Source organism: Salvelinus alpinus, chromosome 23 (assembly GCF_045679555.1).
Source record: "Salvelinus alpinus chromosome 23, SLU_Salpinus.1, whole genome shotgun sequence".
Lineage (NCBI taxonomy): Eukaryota > Metazoa > Chordata > Actinopteri > Salmoniformes > Salmonidae > Salvelinus > Salvelinus alpinus.
The window spans coordinates 15,268,408-15,286,564 of NC_092108.1; the positions used below are offsets into that span (position 1 = coordinate 15,268,408).

Below are 18,157 nucleotides of genomic sequence, written 5' to 3' on the forward strand. Positions count from 1 at the left end.
CACAGTTTGGGTGAAAGTAACTATGTTATTATAGGTTTATACAATTGCAAAAGCTTATCTAAAACCTTTGCATAAAAGGCCTGAAAAAATATGCAAATAGGCATGTGCAAACACTGCAAAAATCCTGACCCAAACATTGGCAAGCAGGGGTTTATGTATAAACACTTCAATGCATATGTGTTATCTTAGGTTTGATGATGAAAATGTTATTTAATTAAAATGACTGTGTGTTTTCAAAGGATCCTTAAAGGTGCTGTATTTTGCCCTTTAAGTGTGTGTGTGTGTGTGTGTGTGTGTGTGTGTGTGTGTGTGTGTGTGTGTGTGTGTGTGTGTGTGTGTGTGTGTGTGTGTGTGTGTGTGTGTGTGTGTGTGTGTGTGTGTGTGTGTGTGTGTGTGTGTGTGTGTGCGTTTCATAACTGACCGCACCGTGCTGCTATAGCGGTGTGCCTGGGACCGAGGCTGGGGCGGAATGACGTGATCGCGTTTTGCGTGCGGTGAGACGAGCCTTCTCCCTTACCGGCCGGACTACTGCAGGCGAGAAACAGTTTATGTCAATCAATCACTGTCCGTCACACCTTTGAGATCTACGCTCATTGATTGTATTGATTAGAGCCAATGCATTCTGTAAAGTCAACGGTTGGGTTCCCACAGAGGCATGCCGAGCAACAGCCGTCCCTACATCAGAAGCTGCTGTAATTCATTGAAAATTGATTGATTTTGCTGAAACATTTCGTTCATTTGTTAATGAAATCCTTTTCTTTCTAATGTAGCCTAAGACAAGCAAGTAATTGCAGTTGAATGATCTTCTCGTTGCTACTATACCTTTGAAAATGCATTTACATTATATATTCATTGCAGATATTATTTTATCAAACTGTAACAATGAATGTTTGGGAAAATAATTCACAATATTGTGAACCTAAATATTTCGGAAATGTAGAAATTCTTCCTAGCCATTTGTTATTCGCGGCATAGCCTATAAAGTGAAAGGAGACAACTGCTGTTTATTCGATAGAACAATAAGGTTTCAGAAATTGTTTATTATGCAATTTATTCTTAAAAGCTATCCTATTGTGCACACGATATTTATTTAAAACAGTTTATTCGTATGGTGTTTGTACTATGGGGCAGTGCTTGACCTGGACTGAAAAGGTTTTCGGTAGTAATTCCGGTGCTGGTACTGTTTATATTTAAGCGCGGGAGCTCCACAATACTTTGAGATTCTATAAGAGAAACAGGAGCTCAAGCAGTAGAACATTTCAGGTGCCGGTTAGCTCCTGCCAAGTCAAGCACTGGTATTGAGTTGAAAAGGCTATGCCTGAGCCTCTCGGGCTCCCGGGTGGCGCAGGGGTCTAAGGCACTGCACCTCAGAGCTAAAGACGTCACTACAGACCCTAGTACGATTCCAGGCTGTATCACAAACGGCCGTGATTGAGAGTCCCATTGGGCGGCGCACGATTGGCCCAGCGTCGCCCGGGTTAGGGTTTGACCAGGGTAGGCCGTAATTGTCAATAAGAATTTGTTCTGACTTGCCTAGTTAAATAAAGGTTCAAAAAAATACAAATGTATAGCCTATATGTCACAGGCTCTTAATGCTAAATGAATTTGGCTACACGGTTAAAATAAGGGGCTTTAGAGTTCAGAACATGGTTTAGTTTTTCCTCCAAATTATGGATAACATTAAAATAATAATATGTAGCAACAAATTGAATAAATAAATAAAACTAAGGAAACCGGGAAATAAGTGATGCGTATGTATCGTATTTATTCATGCATATTTACAATTGTTTCTGAAAATAGGAAAAAGTAAACTGATGCGGATTCGTGTACATTTAGATCATATCATGCACGACTTGACTATTTCAGCAAGCCATGTTTTACTTTTCTGCCGTTTGGCTGTGAGAAAAAGAGACAAATAAATGTTTCTTTTAAGTAGGCTTATTTACATCATTAGTTGTTGTATTTCTTTTGGTACATTTTTGTCAAATAATTTCATCAGTGAAATATGTATAGAAGTAGCCAAAAAATATATTATTATTACAAAAGATAAATCAAATAAACCGGTGACCGTTCCTCATGTTATGCGCATGTTTCCGTCTTCCATTTCATTTAATTGAAGTTGTGTAAATGTAACGTTAGTGTTATTATTGTACATTCTAAACATGAGAATAGGTGTAAATTCGACAGAAATATCCACACACACACACACACACACACACACACAAACACACACACACACACACACACACACACACACACACACACACACACACACACACACACACACACACACACACACACACACACACACACACACACACACACACACACACACACAGGTTTCAAGTAGCCTAGTGAATGCACTGCTGGGTTTACAAAACGGACATTTGGGGAATAGGGACTGGCTAAGTCAGCTTGTCATCTTTTTAAGGGGCACAATGTTGCCACCAAACGTTATATATTCCCTTCAGAATGCAAATACGAATGCCAACGTTGTGCAGTCCATGGACAGCGCCAAAACTGAGATAATGAATGTTCAGAACCACGGACAGCGCCTATACTGACAGAATGAATGGTCAGAGCCACGGACAGCGCCTATACCGAGATAATGAATGGTCAGAGCCACGGACAGCGCCAAAACTGAGATAATGAATGTTCAGAACCACGGACAGCGCCTATACTGACAGAATGAATGGTCAGAACCACGGACAGCGCCAATACTGAGATAATGAAGGGTCAGAACCACGGACAGCGCCAATACTGAGATAATGAATGGTCAGAACCACGGACAGCGCCTATACCGAGAGAATGAATGGTCAGAGCCACGGACAGCGCCTATACCGAGATAATGAATGGTCAGAACCACGGACAGCGCCAATACTGAGATAATGAATGGTCAGAACCACGGACAGCGCCTATACGGAGAGAACTATGTTCAGAACTACGAACAGCACATCTCCGGCCGAACCCTCCCAGCTGAGCGTGTCTACGAATATTCATGCAGAGATCTGATCCCCAGTCTTTCATTACCTTTTACAAGGCTACAAATAATTCGACAATTTAGGCTTTTTTTATGTTTTAAAATGAATTCCTCCGTTACAGCCCAGATGAGAGAATGATTGTATATGTTATGTAAATATTGACCTATTCCCCTTTGATAGTCTTCATAACACTAACAATAATAATGAATTATATATAGCGCTACCCAAAACTTAACCCTGAACCATTCTGAGTTAATGCCTAACCTTAATAACTTGGAATTAATGCCTGAACTTGGATTGCAACTTCGAAATTTGACATTTGAGAAACATGGATGAAGATGTAATTCTGAGACTGGGAGAGCTGGTAGCAGTAAACATGGATGAAGATGTAATTCTGAGACTGGGAGAGCTGGTAGCAGTAAACATGGATGAAGATGTAATTCTGAGACTGGGAGAGCTGGTAGCAGTAAACATGGATGAAGATGTAATTCTGAGACTGGGAGAGCTGGTAGCAGTAAACATGGATGAAGATGTAATTCTGAGACTGGGAGAGCTGGTAGCAGTAAACATGGATGAAGATGTAATTCTGAGACTGGGAGAGCTGGTAGCAGTAAACATGGATGAAGATGTAATTCTGAGACTGGGAGAGCTGGTAGCAGTAAACATGGATGAAGATGTAATTCTGAGACTGGGAGAGCTGGTAGCAGTAAACATGGATGAAGATGTAATTCTGAGACTGGGAGAGCTGGTAGCAGTAAACATGGATGAAGATGTAATTCTGAGACTGGGAGAGCTGGTAGCAGTAAACATGGATGAAGATGTAATTCTGAGACTGGGAGAGCTGGTAGCAGTAAACATGGATGTTTATTCTGTAGTAGCAGGGAGGACCATTGATGGGAGAGTCAATGATGCAGAGGGGAGAGGAGGGGGAGGAAAGGGGAGGGATGGATCTGCTCGGGTGGCTTCTGCTGGTGCAGTGCCAGAGATGGAGGGAGACTGAGAGAGAGAGAGAGAGAGAGAGAGAGAGCAGAGGAGAGTAAATCGATACCGATTCTGAGCGAGTCAGATAAGCCTGAACAATGTATAGTGCAGACACACTGTATAACCCAATCACACATGTACACACCACACACAAACACAAACACACACGCACACACACGCACACACGCACACACACACTACAATGTGCATGCATGCCTCCATAAAGATGCATTACATACCCCATAAACCATAGCAACCTTTAAAAACGAAATGACATCACAAGCCTGGATTGCATTAAGGTGGTTTTGCTGACATAAGCAGAAATGGATCGTTAATATGGCAGACTACATACACTAGAATCCTCTGTTAAAAAACACTGCCTTTGTCTTGCGAGGGCTATTCTATGTAAATCTGTCTCCTTTCTACAAGATATTCTTTATCATAAAATTACTTTCAGGTTTCAATAGAGGTTCAATTCAAAAGTGTTAGGATATGCAGTTGCTGTTGACCACATATTTAACCAGTGCGTTCTTAGTGTCTGAGGTGTGATGTTTGTGTTTTTCTACAGGTTTAAACAGCATGTTATACACAATTCTGTTTGTAGGTACCACACCTATGTCGGGGTTGTGGTTGACGCTGTGTGTTAACCACACATTTGGCTTTGCTTACTCAGAAGTGAGTCTCTTACCAGGGCTACGCCACTCTACTCCTCCTTCTCTCTCTTCCTTCCACTCTCCTCCATCTCCCTCTCCCTCATGCTTATCAATTATTAAAGTCTCTATCGATCCTTTCACTACCCTACCTCTATCAGCCTGTTCACACAAAGCCCAAACTCCCCAACTCTGAATCAATCCCAGCTCTCGCTCTCTTTTTTCACATATCACTCTGTTTTTGTTTACGTTTTGATAGAGTTCGTTTACTTGCAGCGATCTGAAAAACCAAGAACACGGGGCTAAACTACAGATTGGCATTAATCTTTCATAGACGGCATCAAAGACATTGGTCAACAAAATATATGAATGGCGCTGGCAGTGTTGGGGTATGGGCGCCCCCACAACAGAGCGATAAGGGTATAATTAATCAATAAGCCACGAGGGGGTGTGGTATATTGTCACGTTCCTGACCTATTGTTCCTTTTTCTGTTATTTATTTAGTTGGTCAGGGCGTGAGTTGGGGTGGGTTGTCTTTGTGTGTTTTTGTTTAGTCTAGGGGTGTTGTATGTGTATGGGGTAGAGAAGAGTGAGGTTGTCTAGTTATGTCTATGGCTGCCTAGATTGGGTCTCAATCAGAGACAGCTGTCATTCATTGTCTCTGATTGGGAGCCATATTTAAGGCAGTCATAGGCAGTAGGCTTTTGTGGGTAGTTGTCTATGTTGAACGTTTGTTGCTTGTCTGTGCACTTACGTTATTTAGCTTCACGGTCGTTTGTTGTTTTGTTAGTTTGTATATAGTGTTCGTTTTGTGTTTTCTCTCTCTTCTCAATAAAAGAAGATGTATTTTGCACACGCTGCGCCTTGGTCCAATCTCTGTCAAGAAGACGATCGTGACAGAACTACCCACCAACCATGGATCAAGCAGCGTGAGAGGAACCAGGACTCGTGGACTTGGGAGGAAATATTGGACGGAAAGGGACCCTGGGCCGCTTGGCAGACGGGCAGTTCAGGCGCCGCTTGGCAGACGGGCAGTTCAGGCGCTGCTTGGCAGACGGCCAGAGCCTTCCGCCAGACCGGATCAGCCAGAGCCTTCCGCCATACCGGATCAGCCAGAGCCTTCCGCCAGACCGGATCAGCCAGAGCCTTCCGCCAGACCGGATCAGCCAGAGCCTTCCGCCAGACCGGATCAGCCAGAGCCTTCCGCTAGACCGGATCAGCCAGAGCCTTCCGCCAGACCGGATCAGCCAGAGCCTTCCGCCAGACCGGATCAGCCAGAGCCTCCGCGAACCATGACCAGCCAGAGCCGTCAGCGAGCCATGACCAGCCAGAGCCGTCAGCGAGCCATGACCAGCCAGAGCCGTCAGCGAGCCATGACCAGCCAGAGCCGTCAGCGAGCCATGACCAGCCAGAGCCGTCAGCGAGCCATGACCAGCCAGAGCCGTCAGCGAGCCATGACCAGCCAGAGCCGTCAGCGAGCCATGACCAGCCAGAGCCGTCAGCGAGCCATGACCCGCCAGAGCCGTCAGCGAGCCAGGATCCGCCAGAGCCGTCATCCAGCCAGGATCCGCCATCCAGCCAGGATCCGTCACCCAGCCAGGATCCGCCAGCCAGCCAGGATCCGCCAGCCAGCCAGGATCCGCCAGCCAGCCAGGATCCGCCAGCCAGCCAGGATCCGCCAGCCAGCCAGGATCCGCCATCCAGTCCGGAGCTGCCCCTTATCCTGGTGCTGCCCCTTATCCTGGTGCTGCCCCTTATCCTGGTGCTGCCCCTTATCCTGGTGCTGCCCCTTAGTCCTGGTGCTGCCCCTTAGTCCGGTGCTGCCCCTTAGTCCGGTGCTGCCCCTTAGTCCGGTGCTGCCCCTTAGTCCGGTGCTGCCCCTTAGTCCGGTGGGGTTAATTTGGAGGGTGGCCATTTGGAGGAGGCTACGAAAGCGGGTAGTGACTATGGTGGGGTGGGGACCACGACCAGCGCCAGAGCCGCCACCGTGGACAGACGCCCACCCAGACCCTCCCCTAGACTTTATGCTGGTGCGCTCGGAGTTCGCACCTTAAGGGGGGGGTTATGTCACGTTCCTGACCTATTGTTCCTTTTTCTGTTATTTATTTAGTTGGTCAGGGCGTGAGTTGGGGTGGGTTGTCTTTGTGTGTTTTTGTTTAGTCTAGGGGTGTTGTATGTGTATGGGGTAGAGAAGAGTGAGGTTGTCTAGTTATGTCTATGGCTGCCTAGATTGGGTCTCAATCAGAGACAGCTGTCATTCATTGTCTCTGATTGGGAGCCATATTTAAGGCAGTCATAGGCAGTAGGCTTTTGTGGGTAGTTGTCTATGTTGAACGTTTGTTGCTTGTCTGTGCACTTACGTTATTTAGCTTCACGGTCGTTTGTTGTTTTGTTAGTTTGTATATAGTGTTCGTTTTGTGTTTTCTCTCTCTTCTCAATAATTTGTGTATGGATGTATTTTGCACACGCTGCGCCTTGGTCCAATCTCTGTCAAGAAGACGATCGTGACATATATGGCCAATATACCACAGCTAACGGCTGTTCTTAGGCACAACGCGGAGTGTCTGGATACAGCCCTTAGCCGTGGTATATTGGCCATATACCACATACCCCCGAGGTACCTTATTGCTATTATAAACTGGTTACCAACGTAATTAGATCAGTAAAAATAAACGTTTTGTCATACCCGTTGTATACGACCACGGCTGTCAGCCAATCAACATTCAGGGATTGAACCACCCAGTTTATAAATAGTGTTATTCCATTCTGTAGATCACATTTCTAATAATAACATCTAATAATAACAACAATATTCTGAGCATTGAACCCTGATGAATATGATCAAACAGCATCTGACTTATGATCAGATTGTTCGCTCTGTCCCAGTTCTACCTCCACTATCACGAATGACACACCTGGGACCAGCTGTCCATTCAGAACCACAGTGCAGTCTGAATGATCAGGAACATGGACAGCTCCCCACCTCACGCCACAGCTCAGCTGGTATAGCTGAATCACATATGTTAGTGCTGGGCTGGAGCGAAAGCATGCCTACCTTGTAGCTCTCTAACCATGGTGAACACCAACTGACACAGTTGCAGAGAAAGAATGAACCACAAAGACAACTGCTGTACACCATAGACCAAATCCTGACTTAATAATATGCTAATTAGCAGGCGCTTTTATCCAAAGCAACTTACAGTCATGCTTGCATACGTTTAACATATGGGTGGTCCAGGGAATAATCAAACCAAACCCACTACCCTGGAGTTACAAGCGCCATGCTCTACCAACTGAGCTACAAAGGACAACTTAATGGTCCAATGCAGACGTTTTTATATCAATATCAAATCATTTCTGGGTTTTAAATTAAAATTGTCAAAAAGAAGAAGAAAAATGCTTCTCAGCAAAGCAATATTTTTGCTAGGACAGTCTAGGGAGTGGTCTTTGTGAGGAGAGGACAACTGAAAACTAGCTGTGATTGGCAGAGAGGTTTGGAACTCTCTTTCTTATTGGTCTGTTAACTAAATGATTGCCTGGTGATGTCACCAGGCAGGCCAAAACTCCATCCCACCAAAACAGACTGAAATTTCAGGTGGTCTTTTCAAACAGCTCTTACACTAAAATGACACAGTAGATTTGCAGCTTTTCCTCCTCACATTTATCACATTATAGTAGATGGATTTCCTTCCTTCCTCGAGCTTTAACCATCAACTCTGTTTCCTGCAGTGTGTGGGTTTCCAGTCCTCGAGCTTTAACCATCAACTCTGTTTCCTGCAGTGTGTGGGTTTCCAGTCCTCGAGCTTTATCCCTCAACTCTGTTTCCTGCAGTGTGTGGGTTTCCAGTCCTCGAGCTTTATCCCTCAACTCTGTTTCCTGCAGTGTGTGGGTTTCCAGTCCTCGAGCTTTATCCCTCAACTCTGTTTCCTGCAGTGTGTGGGTTTCCAGTCCTCGAGCTTTAACCATCAACTCTGTTTCCTGCAGTGTGTGGGTTTCCAGTCCTCGAGCTTTATCCCTCAACTCTGTTTCCTGCAGTGTGTGGGTTTCCAGTCCTCAAGCTTTAACCATCAACTCTGTTTCCTGCAGTGTGTGGGTTTCCAGTCCTCGAGCTTTATCCCTCAACTCTGTTTCCTGCAGTGTGTGGGTTTCCAGTCCTCAAGCTTTATCCCTCAACTCTGTTTCCTGCAGTGTGTGGGTTTCCAGTCCTCGAGCTTTAACCATCAACTCTGTTTCCTGCAGTGTGTGGGTTTCCAGTCCTCGAGCTTTATCCCTCAACTCTGTTTCCTGCAGTGTGTGGGTTTCCAGTCCTCGAGCTTTATCCCTCAACTCTGTTTCCTGCAGTGTGTGGGTTTCCAGTCCTCGAGCTTTATCCCTCAACTCTGTTTCCTGCAGTGTGTGGGTTTCCAGTCCTCGAGCTTTATCCCTCAACTCTGTTTCCTGCAGTGTGTGGGTTTCCAGTCCTCAAGCTTTATCCCTCAACTCTGTTTCCTGCAGTGTGTGGGTTTCCAGTCCTCGAGCTTTAACCATCAACTCTGTTTCCTGCAGTGTGTGGGTTTCCAGTCCTCAAGCTTTATCCCTCAACTCTGTTTCCTGCAGTGTGTGGGTTTCCAGTCCTCGAGCTTTAACCATCAACTCTGTTTCCTGCAGTGTGTGGGTTTCCAGTCCTCAAGCTTTATCCCTCAACTCTGTATCCTGCAGTGTGTGGGTTTCCAGTCCTCAAGCTTTATCCCTCAACTCTGTTTCCTGCAGTGTGTGGGTTTCCAGACCACTGAAGCAGCCTGTACGGTGCTAGTGGCAGTCATAATGGATGATAGGTTATGTTTTTTTGATGTACTGCAGAGAAGATGGCAAAGACAAAATGAGAGAGAGAGAGAGAAAGTAAGAGACAGACAGACAGACAGACAGACAGACAGAGAGCGGGGGTTGGGAATGGGAAGCAGCTTTATTGATTTCCTATGTGCAAAGCCAGGCAAACAGGGAAAGGACAGAGCTACACTATTAATGACAATCACTAGCACAGCTATACGGCTACAGCTATCTATCTATCTATCTACCTACCTACCTACCTACCTACAGTTGAAATCGGAAGTTTACATACACCTTAGCCAGATACATTTAAACTCAGTTTTTCACAATTCCTGACATTTAATCCGAGTAACAATTCCCTGTCTTAGGTCAGTTAGGATCACCACTTTATTTTAAGAATGTGAAATGTCAGAATAATAGTAGAGAGAATGATTTATTTCAGCTTTAATTTCTTTCATCACATTCCCAGTGGGTCAGAAGTTTACATACACTCAATTAGTATTTGGTAGCATTGCCTTTAAATTGTTTAAATTGGGTCAAACGTTTCGGGTAGCCTTCCACAAGCTTCCCACAATAATTTGGGTGAATTTTGGCCCATTCCTCCTGACAGAGCTGGTGTAACTGAGTCAGGTTTGTAGGCCTCTTTGCTCGCACACGCTTTTTCAGTTCTGCCCACAAATCTTCTATAGGATTGAGGTCAGGGCTTTGTGATGGCCACTCCAATACCTTGACTTTGTTGTCCTTAAGCCATTTTGCCACAACTTTGGAAGTATGCTTGGGGTCATTGTCCATTTGGAAGACCCATTTGCGACCAAGCTCTAACTTCCTGACTGATGTCTTGAGATGTTTCTTCAATATATCCACATAATTTTCCTGCCTTATGATGCCATCTATTTTGTGAAGTGCAACAAAGCACCCCCACCACATGATGCTGCCACCCCCGTGCTTCACAGTTGGGATGGTGTTCTTTGGCTTGCAAGCCTCCCACTTTTTCCTCCAAACATAACGATGGTCATTATTGCCAAACAGTTCTATTTTTGTTTCATCAGACCAGAGGACATTTCTCCAAAAAGTATGATCTTTGTCCCCATGTGCAATTGCAAACCGTAGTCTGGCTTTTTTGGGGGCGGTTTTGGAGCAGTGGCTTCTTCCTTGCTGAGCGGCCTTTCAGGTTGTGTCGATATAGGACTCGTTTTACTGTGGATATTGATACTTTTGTACCTTGTTCTGGGATTGTTCTGGGATTGATTTGCACTTTTCGCACCAAAGTACATCCATCTCTAGGAGACAGAACGCGTCTCCTTCTTGATCGGTATGACGGCTGCATGGTCCCATGGTTTTTATACTTGCGTACTATTGTTTGTACAGACGAACGTGGTACCTTCAGGTGTTTGGAAATTGCTCCCAAGGATGAACCAGACTTGTGGAGGTCTACAATTTTTTGGCTGATCTCTTTTGATTTTCCCATGATGTCAAGCAAAGAGGCACTGAGTTTGAAGGTAGGCCTTGAAATACATCCACAGGTACACCTCCAATTGACTCAAATGATGTCAATTAGCCTATCAGAAGCTTCTAAAGCCATGACATCATTTTCTGGAATTTTCCAAGCTGTTTAAAGGCACAGTCAACTTAATGTATGTAAACTTCTGACCCACTGGAATTGTGATACAGTGAATTTTAAGTGAAATAATCTGTCTGCAAACAATTGTTGGAAAAATTACTTGTGTCATGCACAAAGTAGATGTCCTAACCGACTTGCCAAAACTGTAGTTTATTGACAAGAAATTTGTGGAGCGGTTGAAAAACAAGTTGTAATGACTCCAACCTAAGTGTATGTAAACTTCTGACTTCAACTGTATATATCCATCTACCTACAGTGGGGCAAAAAAGTATTTAGTCAGCCACCAATTGTGCAAGTTCTCCCACTTAAAAAGATGAGAGAGGCCTGTAATTTTCATCATAGGTACACTTCAACTATGACAGACAAAATGAGAAAAACAAATCCAGAAAATCACATTGTAGGATTTTTAATGAATTTCTTTGCAAATTATGGTGGAAAATAAGTATTTGGTCAATAACAAAAGTTTATCTCAATACTTTGTTATATACCCTTTGTCTTCACAAGTCTTCACAAGGTTTTCACACACTGTTGCTGGTATTTTGGCCCATTCCTCCATGCAGATCTCCTCTAGAGCAGTGATGTTTTGGGGCTGTTGCTGGGCAACACGGACTTTCAACTCCCTCCAAAGATTTTCTATGGGGTTGAGATCTGGAGACTGGCTAGGCCACTCCAGGACCTTGAAATGCTTCTTACGAAGCCACTCCTTCGTTGCCCGGGCGGTGTGTTTGGGATCATTGTCATGCTGAAAGACCCAGCCACGTTTCATCTTCAATGCCCTTGCTGATGGAAGGAGGTTTTCACTCAAAATCTCACGATACATGGCCCCATTCATTCTTTCCTTTACACGGATCAGTCGTCCTGGTCCCTTTGCAGAAAAACAGCCCCAAAGCATGATGTTTCCACCCCCATGCTTCACAGTAGGTATGGTGTTCTTTGGATGCAACTCAGCATTCTTTGTCCTCCAAACACGACGAGTTTAGTTTTTTCATCTGACCATATGACATTCTCCCAATCTTCTTCTGGATCATCCAAATGCTCTCTAGCAAACTTCAGACGGGCCTGGACATGTACTGGCTTAAGCAGGGGGACACGTCTGGCACTGCAGGATTTGAGTCCCTGGCGGCGTAGTGTGTTACTGATGGTAGGCTTTGTTACTTTGGTCCCAGCTCTCTGCAGGTCATTCACTAGGTCCCCCCGTGTGGTTCTGAGATTTTTGCTCACTGTTCTTGTGATTATTTTGACCCTACGGTGTGAGATCTTGCGTGGAGCCCCAGATCGAGGGAGATTATCAGTGGTCTTGTATGTCTTCCATTTCCTAATAATTGCTCCCACAGTTGATTTCTTCAAACCAAGCTGCTTACCTATTGCAGATTCAGTCTTCCCAGCCTGGTGCAGGTCTACAATTTTGTTTCTGGTGTCCTTTGACAGCTCTTTGGTCTTGGCCATAGTGGAGTTTGGAGTGTGACTGTTTGAGGTTGTGGACAGGTGTCTTTTATACTGATAACAAGTTCAAACAGGTGCCATTAATACAGGTAACGAGTGGAGGACAGAGGAGCCTCTTAAAGAAGAAGTTACAGGTCTGTGAAAGCCAGAAATCTTGCTTGTTTGTAGGTGACCTAATACTTATTTTCCACCATAATTTGCAAATAAATTCATTAAAAATCCTACAATGTGATTTTATGGAGAAAAAAAATCTCATTTTGTCTATCATAGTTGAAGTGTACCTATGATGAAAACTACAGGCCTCTCTCATCTTTTTAAGTGGGAGAACTTGCACAACTGGTGGCTGACTAAATACTTTTTTGCCCCACTGTATCTATCTGGCTTTTCACTGTATTTTTTAGATATGCTACCTATCAGGAAAAGGTTGCACCAGTATCCATTCTGTAGCTGTAGAACTTCAAACAACTCTTGCACTGTCTGACCTGTGGAGTAGACAGTGTGACAGTGCAGAGGAATCAGTGGTATTGACTGTAACACCTGTAGACAGTGTGACAGTGCAGAGGAATCAGTGGTATTGACTGTAACACCTGTAGACAGTGTGACAGTGCAGAGGAATCAGTGGTACTGACTGTAACACCTGTAGACAGTGTGACAGTGCAGAGGAATCAGTGGTATTGACTGTAACACCTGTAGACAGTGTGACAGTGCAGAGGAATCAGTGGTATTGACTGTAACACCTGTAGACAGTGTAACAGTGCAGAGGAATCAGTGGTATTGACTGTAACACCTGTAGACAGTGTGACAGTGCAGAGGAATCAGTGGTACTGACTGTAACACCTGTAGACAGTGTGACAGTGCAGAGGAATCAGTGGTATTGACTGTAACACCTGTAGACAGTGTGACAGTGCAGAGGAATCAGTGGTATTGACTGTAACACCTGTAGACAGTGTGACAGTGCAGAGGAATCAGTGGTATTGACTGTAACACCTGTAGACAGTGTAACAGTGCAGAGGAATCAGTGGTATTGACTGTAACACCTGTGAAAATGATGTACTACAAGAACCCAATCTCCAACAACCTGCTAGCAGCTTCAACAGTCTGTGTCCTTATGGACCCCTGAACTAGCCTGCTGATCCAGTCTGTTTGTGATTTTACCAACTCCTTTTTTTGTATTGGTTCAATGCCTTGCCAAATATGCATGGTATGACAACGAGATAGAAGGATTGGGACCAGGCTACTCTTGAACACATACACACAGGAAACTTGGTTGTGATTTGGTGCGATCAGCATTTCAACTCAACACATGCTTGCTGACACACAAACACACACACAAAGGCTTACACACACACACACTTATCATGAGTCAATAACTCATCAGCCATTCAGATGTATATGATTTTTTGTGGGGGGGGGTACTTGTGGGGAGGGGTACTAAAATCAACCCCTCTGGGCACTAATCACAAAATAATGCACACCACTACACCGTGTTCAGAGTGATCTTCCGTTTGACAGATTAGAATGGAGAAAAGACACACATATAAAGAGATCACATATAACCTTTGTATGATTTAGCCTAGTTGTTTCTACAGTTTGTTTATGAGTAAATTAAACTATTAAAGCATATGAACGGAAATGATATGCCAATGGAATATTCAGTTATTATACAGAGTGAGAACGTTTTCACCATGATTAGAGGAAGGATCCTTTATATAACAAGGCAAGTCAGTTAAGAACAAATTCTTATTTACAATGACGGCCTACCAAAAGGCAAAAGGCCTCCTACGGGGATGGGGGCTGGGAATTTAAAATATATATATATAAATATAGGACAAAACACACATCACGACAAGAGAGACACCACAACACTACATAAAGAGAGACCTGAGACAGCAACATAGCATGGCAGCAACACATGACAACACAGCATTGTAGCAACACAACATGACAACAACATGGTAGAAACACAACATGGCAGCAGCACAACATGGTAGCAGCACAAAACATGGTACAAACATTATTGGGCACAACATGGTTTTGTCTGAAATTGTATGAAAACATCCCTCCTGTTTTACAGTAAAACTATAAATTTTCTCATAAATGTAATAACCAATTGGAAAAACAACTCTAACTATAAGTTTTTCATTGGGGTTTATTATATTTTTTCTTGGACAATCATTTCAAATGTCTCTTGTTTTGAAATTATTGATTGGAAAACGATTGAAATGTAAAACATAAACGTGATAAAATGAATCAAACAAATCAACCGCAGAGAGAAAAAGTATAATTAAAACATGACGAAGGTGTTTGTGGTCTTTAGTTGGTCACTTAGGGCCTACTGTGGTGAAAATGTGTCCGTAGCAAGAAAATTCCTTTGCAAGAAAATAGTTTGTATTTTATAGTAAATGTTTTTCTATGGCCAAGGGATATGCTCGACAGCATTTTAAATATCGAAGTAAACTTAACAGGCAGGTAACCAGTGATACAGTATTCGGTATTCGACCAGGCAACTAAACGTCTGCGTCACCAAAGCAGGAGGAAGCCAGTGGTAGACAGACCGGACAACCCATAGGCCTATCTAGTCTAATTTTAGACCTTAAACTACAAAAGCTGCCTAAATGAAAAGCCGGCGCGGCCATGTGGTTAGCTGTCTTTCAGGTCTGGATTCGAATATTGATCCATGTGCCACATTTAAAAGGGGAGAGTGGGAACTCGCGTATTGACCGTGCAGCCAGAGGTCACGCGCCCCTCTCCTCCCGCGCGACTAGTTTGTAGGTTGACATGTATTGTCATGAATCTTGCCCTGGAGGCAGAACTGAGCGATATCCGCTAGATGGGCCAGCTGCTATATCGTAAAAATTCATGAAAACAAAAATGTGCTTTTTGGTCTTAATTGAAGGTTAGGGTTAAACATTAGGGTTAGCAGTGTGGTTAAGGTTAGGGTTAAGGTTAGGTTTAAACTCAGTTTGTATGACTTTGTGGCTATGCCAGCGTGCCAGCTAGTGACCTCTCTGCAGAGCTGCCTCCAGAACAATACTAATGACAATAAATACCAACCTGCGACTAGTTTAGGCCTTTATGTTCAAGCTGGCGGGGCAAGCGGGACCCATGAGAGGGAGTGACTGTGTGGGTGACATGTTTGGAACATATGGGATTCACTAGAGAGAACCACGATGGACAGGACGACATGTTTTAGACACAAAGTTTTATGTTTTTAGTCTCTGTCGCCTCCCTTATTATTATGCGTATTTTATAGTTCTAGGCCACTAGCTATCTTTTAATTCTCGCCTAATAGTTTTCCCCTATTATTAAAGCACACAATGTAAATAACTTTGTGATTTCTGTCTGTAAATGTCAAGTGCTCTACAAATGCAATTTATTATTACACACACACACATCCGGCCTGGCGCGTGACAGAGCACACATATCTCCATAATACACCCAGAGCCTCATATTAGCCTTACATGACTATGAAATGTCCAGGTCCTCTCAATGGTTATATCAGGCTGCATGGGTAGCCGACAAAAACCATGTTAACGTTGGGCTGAGGTGTAACAGTGTGCATGCTGACAGGGATATCATGCAATCACTTTCACTGTACCGCAGATACTGTGTCTCTCAACTACAACAAAAACGGTGATTTAAAAAGAGAGAAAGATTCTCTCACAAAGTCTGCTCTGAAGTTTAAGACGTACTTGGTCTCGTTTTTGTCGCACCCGTTTTGCACTGACTATGGTGCTGAATCGTTTGGAAGTTGTGGTTTTGTCTGACGTGTATAACGTTCGTTTTACTGTGATTTTTCTTACAACGCTGGACGTCTTTAGCCTAAAATAAGTGAAATATAGCATATCAGGTTCATTATAGTAGTCTATACAGCTAGTTATTTATCGTAACATTAAATAGCGAGGGTTTGACAAAAGAGTGAAGATACTACGCTTTTATGCGTAAAACGTCAATAGTTACGATCGGCTTTTCAATACGCAGCCCACACGAGAAAGGCCGTGAGACCAGAAGCATCTTACCCGCCAACCGAAGGGCAGACATCCGCTGAAACTCGGGCTCCTGGAGCCACTTCCACATTCTCCTAAACGTCTCCCGGCCTGACTTGAGTTTACTCCACGGCTTGGGATTCCGCAGAAGATCCGAGAGGGTTCCTTGGGACCGACATAGGATCCTCTGGGCGAAAATCGCCTGGGGAATTGAGTAGCGCTTCAGCTCTGCCGTTATCCGTTGAGCCACCTCTTTCGTGTTGATCTCCTCCGCCTGCCCTCCCGACCCTCCTCCCTGGCCGGACCCAGCCCCGTGCCTCTCTCGCTCGGCCAGCATCGCTGCCCCATTGGCCTGGGAGTGAAGGTGGCTGTGCGGATGGTGCATCCCGTTGAGGTTGGACATCATGCCATGCCCATGGCCGCCTAAACCCCTGGCAAGGTGCTCCTCGCTCCGGGACAGCATTGCGGCGTGGGACTCGAAGCCTGTCACGGGAGAGAGCATCTTGGCATCATTAGTAAGGTGAGCACTTGGACCGTAGGCTGAGAGCGTCTGCTGGGAGTTGTGCAAAGAGCCGAGACCGTTGGATAACGGGGAGAGTGACCCATGGACCATGCCGGACATATCTTTAGGGTAGTGGCCGTACAGGTTTCCCATAGACGCCAGACCCCGGTGGTCATCCCTCATCAACGTAAAGCTCCCACTGACGTTCCCCGCGGAGAGTCGCTGGTGGGCGGCTGCGTGGTGGTGGGAGTGTGGGTGTGGGTGGTGGAACTTGTCGGAGACCGTGGATATGGGAGGTAGGTGCTGGAGCGGGGTCAGGGTGGTGTAGGTGTTGCTCAGGCTCATCCCGGACTCGCACATGCTCATAGCCGGGTGGAGGTGACCAGAGAGCGCCGAGGGGTCTGTCCGGTAGTCCCCAGTACCATCCAGGATCGCGGCCATACTGGACACCATGGCCGACCGGCCGTGTGCGTGAGAAACCAGATTCCGGTGTGAAGGGGCGGAGGACTGCCGGGCGTGCGTGGAGCTCATCAGTTCCCCGGCCTGTGAGTGCGAGACGCCGTGGAGGTTTCCAAGGTTTTCCATTGTGAGTTCCATCACTGAAAGAATATATCTTTCTTGATCCCACCTCCCTCCCCTCCCTCTCTCTCCCGCTCCTCCTCGGTGCTTTCACTCAGACTCACACACACAGACAGAGGCGCGCGCTCACTCTCCCTCTCTCAGACTCCTGAAGTGATAATATTACCAAACGATCTCAAAACCAATCCATTGATTAGAGTTTTTCTCCAGTCAATCCAACATGGTTTTTGTAAATAATTTATCTTGTTCCAAGGTAGGTAAATATCGCGTAAAGTCCTCGTCCACGTTTGGCTCTGTTGTTGTCCTGTGTTATAGGCGCTCGTTGGCTATATCTCATCCCTTGTCCAACAGCACTTCCACTGAAAATTGGCTGAGCCGGGTATCAAGATGTATGTGGGCGCGCCCCTGTGTATTTAAAACGGGGACGGTTACGCGCATTATAGTCGTGTGGGATTCACAGACAGAACACACTGTATATGTGTGAAGAGTATGCTCTGGGCACACACTGGTTGAATAAACGTTGTTTCCACGTAATTTCAATGAATATACGTTGAACCAATGTGGAATATACGTTGAACTGACGTCTGTACCAGGGGGTCGGTCTGACA

General features: G+C 45.0%; 1 protein-coding gene across 1 annotated transcript in view; it reads right to left on the reverse strand.

The window, feature by feature from the left end:
- Nucleotides 1-17,882, reverse strand: part of onecut3b (one cut homeobox 3b) — a 27,337-nt gene extending 9,455 nt beyond the window's left edge. The window contains exon 1 of the mRNA XM_071361140.1: nucleotides 16,502-17,882. Within this exon, the coding sequence (XP_071217241.1) occupies nucleotides 16,502-17,567 (1,066 nt within the window). The 5' untranslated portion in view covers nucleotides 17,568-17,882. The remainder of the gene's footprint in view (nucleotides 1-16,501) is intronic.
- Nucleotides 17,883-18,157: the final 275 nt, after the last annotated feature.